This window comes from Zootoca vivipara, chromosome 12 (genome assembly GCF_965207765.1).
Source record: "Zootoca vivipara chromosome 12, rZooViv2.hap1.1, whole genome shotgun sequence".
Lineage (NCBI taxonomy): Eukaryota > Metazoa > Chordata > Lepidosauria > Squamata > Lacertidae > Zootoca > Zootoca vivipara.
This window is the reverse complement of record NC_142595.1, coordinates 528,109-537,000: the sequence shown is the minus strand read 5'-3', so window position 1 is coordinate 537,000 and position 8,892 is coordinate 528,109. Positions and strand designations below refer to the sequence as shown.

Here is an 8,892-nt window from a genome sequence, read left to right as displayed (position 1 = left end):
TCCCCACATCAGACTTTATTTTTTATTTTGTCTTCTCTGTTGCTACTCAAAGAAAATATAAGGCTTGGATGTGCAGTGATCCACTTAAGGCCTAAAATGGTTATTGTGCCTCAGAAACCAATATATCTGAAAAGGCAACAATGGGGAAAGTGGGGAAAAGAGGCAGGTTGCAACTAGTTCAAAGAGTGAGAAGTTATCCCTGAAGTAAACAGTTGCAAAAAGGAGAGAGAAAAGATTCTGACTCTGGTGAGATTAAAAATGCCACTCAGGAAAGGTAATTGAAGGCTGGATTTCATTATTACTTCTTTGTGCAAATCACACACACACACACACACTTTGCTGGCATCTGTTGTGGAGAAATACCTACCTAATTCAGTCAGCACACCAAAAAACCAGGTACAAACAGCCATACTTGCTGCACCATCAAGGCATCTAACTATACAGGAATCCCAAAATATACAGAGATTATAAAGTACAAATAGTAGGTGTGTGTGTGTAATACAGTACCAGTTAGCTAAGCTTTATTGCCAGGTGCCCCTCATTTCCCAAGACTGGTTATAAATAAATCTGTTAGATAAAGATTATAAAATACTTTTTAAGCTCTTGAACGACCAGGACAAAAGGTTCAGGAAGATCCTGGAGATGATCTCAAGGTTGTATTGCTTCAGTTTCGGTAGAAATGCATTTCTATGTTGAGCTTCTCCGGAGATTGAGACCCAGCCGGAGGGGCTGCTCACAGCGACCAGGAGAACATCTGGCCTTCTTGGCCAAGGTGGGGCAGAGAGAGGCGGCTTGGTCAAGCCTTGTAGCTCAGTTCAGCATTCATCTTTGTATACATTTCGTAGATTGCATCCAGGACGGGTGTCGCCTTGGAGAGGAACTGGTGGATCTTCTCTAAAGTCTCCTCTTCCTTCACCTCTTTGCCTTTCTCCAGGGCTTTCAGCAAATCCGATTTGTAAGGGAGAGCATACACAGAGCCCTGGGTGAGGACAAAAGAGAGGCAGAATAAACCCAAGTCGCACGAAGCAAGAAACTCCAGCTAGCTCAGTTGGTAGAGCGGGTGCTGATAACGCCAAGGTTGAAGGTTTGATCCCCGAATGGGACAGCTGCACATTCCCACATCACAGCAGGTTGAACTAGATCAGGCATGTCCAACTTCAAAGGCTGCAATCTACTACCCAGTATGAAAAACTGACAGTGATCTGCCCATTGTCATTGGAGGGACAAGGAGCGTGTGGGGGGTGTGTGTGTGGAAGGAGATGGCTAGCTGGACGCAGGAGGGGGGAGTTTAAGGGGGGGGAGGAAAGGGAGGCAAAAGTTCTCTCTCTGAGGAGCCAGTCGGCCATAGCTGCCAAGTCTCCCGTTTTCCCCAGGAAATCCCCATTTTTCCAGCTGTTCCTAGCTGAAAAAACGGGGTTTTTTTTTTGTTTTCCCCCGGTTTATTCTGGTGCGACGGCCATTTTGGAACTGGGCGAAGCATGCTCAGAAGCGTCTTTTGATGCTGCTCTGCCCAGTTCCAAAATGGCGGCAGCGCTACTTCCGTTCTGCTATTTCCGGCCCTTATTTCTCTGACAGCAACTTGGCAGGTATGCAGTCGGCTTCTCTCCCCCACCCCGACCCCCACCCCCAAGCCTAAAGCAGCTGCTGAAGCATGGCCAGTAAAGAATTTAACATGGATTGGTGACCTTTTCCTTCAAAATTATAGGCAGGGCTTCGTATGCCAGCTTCACCATTTCCTTCGTTGGGTGCAGGAATTTTATTGTCTGCTTTTGCACCTACCCACAAACACACACCACTTTTAATTATTAGATGTGGAGGGGAGGAAAAAGAAAAAGCAGGACATTCCAGGACCAAATCAGAAACTGGGATGGCTTCAGTAATTTTGGGATGTTCCCTGGAAAATCAGGACACTTGGAGAGGATGTGAATCCCTCTCTTTAGCTTTGCACTCATTTGTCATGTTCAGAGTGAGGCTTCATTCACATCCTACATTTAAAGCAGTCTCAGACCACTTCAAGAGTCATGGCTCCCCACCCCCCCAAAAAAGGATTCTGGTCTGGGAGCTGTAGTCTGTACTGTTAGGAGATTCCTATCCCCCTCAGAGGCCTATAATTTGAAGAGCTCCATGTGAAGCCAGGTTGGTGGTTGAACAGGGGACTCCCAACAGCCCTCAGCATCCTTCATGAACTACAGTTCCCAGAATTCTTTGAAGGGAGCCATGACTGTGCTTTCAATGTCTGGTGTGAATGAAGCCTGAGTTATCTCTGCCCTCCTCACCCAGAAGACCAATGCCCAGGGCTGCCCTCCCTCATCCCCCCCCAGGAAAAATGGCCAACATGCCAACCCAGTCAGACGACGGAAGGTGTGGCAAAACCACCTGGAGTTAAACACCCACCCCACCTGAACTGCAGTGGAAAATAAATGTTGTACAACATGGAGAGTAGACCAGCATACTCTTAGGGATGATCCACTGTTTTGTCTTGTTTAAGAAAAAAAGATATAAAAAAAGAGGTATTAAATAGTGGGTAGACAACACAGCGATTCTTTAAGAAGCTCTTTATTCGGAAGCCAGAACAGAACTAACTGCATTGCCGAGCTGGCCTGCTTTTATAGAGGGTGGCTCAAATAATGTATCAAACATAATTCAAAGTTCCCTCCTAAAGTTCCCTCCTAAAACAATTGTTTATAGTTTTTAAAGTTCCCTCCTAAAACAACTGTTTCCTGAGGGAAAACTATATACAGGGGTACCCCTACTTCCCCTTCATGGATCAATGCTTTGTCGTGGCGAAGGGGCTTGAATAACTCAGAGAAGCTATGAGCTATGCCATGCAGGGCCACCCAAGATGGTGGCTAAACGTGATCCACCTGGAGAAGGAACTGGCAAGCCACTCCAGTATCCCTGCCAAGAAAACTCCATGGACAAAGACAACAGGCATATAAAAGTTATGACGCTGGAAGATGAGCCCCTCAGGTCGGAAGGTGTCCAACATGCTACTGAGGAAGAGTGGAAGACAAGTACAAGTAGATTCAGAGCTGATGAAGCGGCTGGGCCAAAGCCGAAAGGACGCTCAGTTGCAGATATGCCTGGAAGCGAAAGGAAAGTCCGATGCTGTAAAGAAAAATATTGCATAGGAACCTGGAATGTAAGAACCATGGATGGAGGTAAGCTGGATGTGGTCAAAAATGAGATGGCAAGAATAAATATTGACATCCTGGGCATCAGTGAACTAAAATGGAAGGGAATGGGCGAATTCAGTTTGGATGACTATCATATCTACTACTGTGGGCAAGAATCCCGTAGAAGAAATGGAGTGGCCCTCATAGTCAACAAAAGAGTGGCAAAAGCTGTAATGGGATGCAATCTCAAAAATGACAGAATGATCTCGATACGAATCCAAGGCAGACCTTTTAACATCACAGTAATCCAAGTTTATGCACCAACTACCGGTGCTGAAGAAAGTGAAATTGACCAATTCTATGAAGACCTACAACACCTTCTAGAAATGACACCAAAGAAGGATGTTCTTCTCATTACAGGGGACTGGAATGCTAAAGTAGGGAATCAAGAGATAAAAGGAACAACTGGCAAGTTTTGGCCTGGGAGTTCAAAATGAAGCAGGGCAAAGGCTAATAGAGTTCTGTCAAGAGAACAAGCTGGTCATCACAAACACTCTCTTCCAACAACACAAGAGACGACTCTACACATGGATATCACCAAATGGACAGCATCGAAATCAGATTGATTATATTCTCTGCAGCCAAAGATGGAGAAGCTCTATACAGTCAGCAAAAACAAGACCTGGAGCTGACTGTAACTCAGATCATCAGCTTATTATAGCAAAATTCCAGCTTAAACTGAAGAAAGTAGGAAAAACCACTGGGCCAGTAAGATACAATCTGAATCAAATCCCTTATGAATACACAGTGGAAGTGAGGAACAGGTTTAAGGATTTAGATTTGGTGGACAGAGTGCCTGAAGAACTATGGATGGAGGCTCGTAACATTATACAGGAGGCAGCAACGAAAACCATCCCAAGGAAAAGGAAATGCAAGAAAGCAAAATGGCTGTCCAACGAGGCCTTACAAATAGCGGAGGAGAGGAGGCAAGCAAAATGCAAGGGAGATAGGGAAAGATACAGGAAACTGAATGCAGATTTCCAAAAAACAGCAAGGAGAGACAAGAGGGTCTTCTTAAATGAGCAATGCAAAGAAATAGAGGAAAACAATAGAATGGGGGAAACCAGAGATCTGTTCAAGAAAATTGGAGATATGAAAGGAACATTTCGTACAAAGATTACCATAATCAAGGACAAAAGTGGTAAGGACCTAACAGAAGCAGAAGACATCAAGAAGAGGTGGCAAGAATACACAGAGGAAGTATACCAGAAAGATATGGAGGTCTCGTACACCCCAGGTAGTGTGGTTGCTGACCTTGAGCCAGACATCTTGGAGAGTGAAGTCAAATGGGCCTTAGAAAGCACTGCTAATAACAAGGCCAGTGGAAGTGATGATATTCCAGCTGAACTGTTTAAAATTTTAAAAGATGATGCTGTTAAGGTGCTACACCCAATATGCCAGCAAGTTTGGAAAACTCAGCAATGGCCAGAGGATTGGAGAAGATCAGTCTACATCCCAATTCCAAAGAAGGGCAGTGCCAAAGAATGCTCCAACTAACGCACAATTGCGCTCATTTCACACGCTAGCAAGGTTATGCTTTAAATTCTACAAGGCAGGCTTAGGCAGTATGTGGACCGAGAACTCCCAGAAGTGCAAGCTGGATTTCGAAGGGGCAGAGGAACCAGAGACCAAATAGCAAACATGCGCTGGATTATGGAGAAAGCTAGAGAGTTCCAGAAAAACGTCTACTTCTGCTTTATTGACTATGCAAAAGCCTTTGACTGTGTCGACCACAGCAAACTATGGCAAGTTCTTAAAGAAATGGGAGTGCCTGATCACCTCATCTGTCTCCTCAGAAATCTCTATGTGGGACAAGAAGCTACAGTTGGAACTGGATATGGAACAACTGATTGGTTCAAAATTGGGAAAGGAGTACAACAAGGTTGTATATTGTCTCCTTGCTTATTTAACTTATATGCAGAATTCATCATGCGAAAGGCTGGACTAGATGAATCCCAAGCCGGAATTAAGATTGCTGGAAGAAATATCAACAACCTCAGATATGCAGATGACACAACCTTGATGGCAGAAAGCGAGGAGGAATTAAAGAACCTTTTAATGAGGGTGAAAGAGGAGAGCGCAAAATATGGTCTGAAGCTCAACATCAAAAAAACCAAGATCATGGCCACCGGTCCCATCACCTCCTGGCAAATAGAAGGGGAAGAAATGGAGGCAGTGAGAGATTTTACTTTCTTGGGCTCCTTGATCACTGCAGATGGTGACAGCAGTCACGAAATTAAAAGACGCCTGCTTCTTGGGAGAAAAGCAATGACAAACCTAAACAGCATCTTAAAAAGCAGAGACATCACCTTGCCGACAAAGGTCCGTATAGTTAAAGCTATGGTTTTCCCAGTAGTGATGTATGGAAGTGAGAGCTGGACCATAAAGAAGGCTGATCGCCGAAGAATTGATGCTTTTGAATTATGGTGCTGGAGGAGACTCTTGAGAGTCCCATGGACTGCAAGAAGATCAAACCTATCCATTCTGAAGGAAATCAGCCCTGAGTGCTCACTGGAAGGACAGATCGTGAAGCTGAGGCTCCAATACTTTGGCCACCTCATGAGAAGAGAAGAATCCTTGGAAAAGACCTTGATGTTGGGAAAGATGGAGGGCACTAGGAGAAGGGGACGACAGAGGACGAGATGGTTGGACAGTGTTCTCAAAGCTACGAACATGAGTCTGACCAAACTGCGGGAGGCAGTGCAAGACAGGAGTGCCTGGCGTGCTATGGTCCATGGGGTCACGAAGAGTCGGACACGACTAAACGACTAAACAACAACAACAACAACACCCCTACTTACGAATTTAATGCGTTCCGAACACACATTCGTAAGTCAAAAAAAATTGTAAGTCGAATCCCATAGGAATGCATTGGGAGAAAAAATTCGTAAGTCAAAGCAACCCTATCTAAAAATTCGTAAATAGAAAAAATCCTATCTAAACCGCATCCAAGATGGCGCACAGAGCTCCATTCGTAAGTAGAAACATTCATAAGTAGAGTTATTCGTAAGTAGAGGTACCACTGTACACTAATACATAACAAGAGGGGAGTACTTTTTTTTTTAAAGTATTTTTATTAAAGGTTTCTTGATTTACAAAAGTATGTGCAATGTCTCTCTCTCATATTTTTCCCATTTATCGTTTTTACAAATCAGTTTCATTTGTTGAGACATTGGGAAGAAGAGGGGAAGAGAAGTAGATGGGGGGGAGGCTGGGGGGGGGGGGTTGGGTGATGATGCTTCTATTTTACTTAATATATGTAGAGTTTGACGTCAGTGTTGAATGCAAATCTAGGTAACTCTCTGCTCCTGGATGTTTGGGCATGTCTGCGTTCTGCAACTGGTGAGCACACAAATGGATACACAGTGTTGTGAGAATTTCAGTCCTCATGACCAGCAAGACAGACTTGAAAGCATGTGCAGAACAACAGCTAAAATCTCAGAAGCCAGAGAAGTGGGGAAGGAGAGGAGGGGAGCTGGATTTCCATGAGTTGTGCCCTCAGCGCCTTGTGCTGCTTCGCCCCTCCTAGTGACTAGCAGAATTATACACACACAGGTGGGAAAAAATGGTGCACATGACAGAATTCACCTTGTTTTCCTGGTGCAAGACTCAGGTTACTTTAGTGCAGAATTCTTTCAAAACGCAAAACAGGTATAACGCTGGGTTAGATTTCTACACTGAGAACAGGTTAGTAAGTAGCTATTAGCCTTCCTAGCCTGAAGCACAGTCAGCAAAGGGACGTCCATCAGGATTCTCCTTAAGACCCATCTATGTCAGCATCCAACAGGGGCCAAACAGACCATTCTGGGCCAAATCCACAACGAAGGCATCTCCTGTAGCTCTCCCTACCTCCATAGCTGGCATACAAAGATAGACTGCTTCAGAATAAGGTGGTTCTATTCAGCTATCATTTCTGGTTACCTCACAGCTCTGGCCACCTCACCACAAAAAAAAAAGGATACTGCAGAACTGGGAAAGGTTCAGGAAAGGGCCACTAAAACAATCAAGAGGCTGGAGTGACTCCCCCATGAAACAAGGCTGCAGTGTTTGGGGCTTTGTAGTCGAAACAAAATTAAAAAATTCCTTCCAGTAGCAGCTTAGAGACCAAGTAAGTTTGTCATTAGTATGAGCTTCCGTGTGCATGCACACTTCTTCAGATACACTGAAACAGAAGTCACCACATATAGTGAGAGGGTGGGGAGGGGCACCACTCAGAAGGGTGGTGGGAACCAGACTGTTTATGACTGCATTTGGTCTTACAGGAAGAATTCACGACTGTTTATGACTGCAATTGGTCCCACAGAAAAAGCAAGGGGTGAGATGGCTAAAGATAGCTTTATTGTGTATAATGAGATAAGAAACCAGTGTCTTTATTTAGACCAGGTTTCTCCGTGGTTTTAAGTTTGGTGATAAATTGCAGTTCAGCAACTTCTCTTTCCAGTCTATTTCTGAAATTCTTTTGTAATAAGACAGCTACTTTGATATCTTGTATAGAATGTCCTGGGAGACTGAAGTGTTCTCCTATTGGTTTCTCTGTCTTGTGATTCCTGATGTCCATTTATCCTTTGGCATAGGGTTTGGCCTGTTTGTCCAATATAGAGAGCTGAAGGGCACTGTTGGCATTTGATGGCATACACAATGTTAGAAGATGCGCAATTAAATAGACCTGAGATCGTATGTTTGTTGTTGTTGTTGGGGCCAGTAATGGTGTTGTCCGGGTGTATGTGGCAGCAAAGTTGGCATCTGGGTTTATTGCAGGCTCTGGTACCAGTGCCCATGTTAAGTCTGGTGGTTGTATTATTGTGGGTGAGGAGTTGTTTAAGATTGGGTGGCTGTCTGTAGGCAATGAAAGGTCTTCCTCCCAGAGCTTGAGAAAGAGAGCTGTCATTGTCTAGGAGAGATCGACTACACCAGACCAACACGGCTACCTACCTGTAACTGGGGCTTTGTAGTTTAGAGAAAAGGTGAGTGAGAGGTGACACGACAGGAAGTTTATAAAATTAGGCATGATGTACAGAGCCCCTTGGGATCAGGCTGGCTCAGCTGGGTGGCTCTTGTGAGCTGCACTCACCAAGAACAGCTTCTGTAGCATCCAGCCGTGGTACTTCCTCAGTGCCAACTCATAGGCTTTGGTGGCATTGACCCGGATGAGGTTTGGGTTCTCCTCGTCCCTCTCGCCATCACACAGGCTCTGCAGCAGAACTTGGATGAACTTCAGGCCCCTGCGAGGAGAAACAGGGCAGGTGAGGCGGGGGGGGGGGAGACACCTGCCCTGTGAGGGGGCTGAATGGACTCAGTCACTGTGAGGCACCTGCCAGGCACAGCCATGAAACACAGCACCCTAACCTTTCATCACTTAAAACAGGGGTGACCAATGTGGCGCCTGTTGTGAACTAGAACTCCCACTGCCCCTGACCACTAGCTCCACTAGCTCCACTAGCTGAGGCTGATGGGAGTGGCTGTTATTTGTATGCCGCCCTCCACCAGGGTGGTTCACAACAGAAAAACACAAAATGAAAATGCAAAATACATCTTAAGACAAAAACAGAAACAAGCCAATGACCACCCCCCCCTCCCAAAAAATGATAGCAGCACAGCTTCCTTCATAGCAGAGAAAACTGAGCAGCTGGAATCCTCTTGAGACCCCGGCTGGATTGAAGCCCAGCCCCATTCTGGTCCCTCTCGCAAAAGAGGTGAAATTGGACTAAGGCCTGAA

The 8,892-nt window shown here is 45.2% G+C and overlaps 1 protein-coding gene across 1 annotated transcript in view; it reads right to left on the bottom strand.

The window, feature by feature from the left end:
- GLTP (glycolipid transfer protein) overlaps positions 1-8,892 on the bottom strand; it is a 30,519-nt gene continuing 21,627 nt past the window's right edge. The window contains exons 4-5 of the mRNA XM_035134853.3: positions 8,248-8,398; positions 1-979 (exon numbers count right to left, since the gene is read on the bottom strand). Of these exons, the coding sequence (XP_034990744.1) occupies positions 797-979; positions 8,248-8,398 (334 nt within the window). The 3' untranslated portion in view covers positions 1-796. The remainder of the gene's footprint in view (positions 980-8,247; positions 8,399-8,892) is intronic.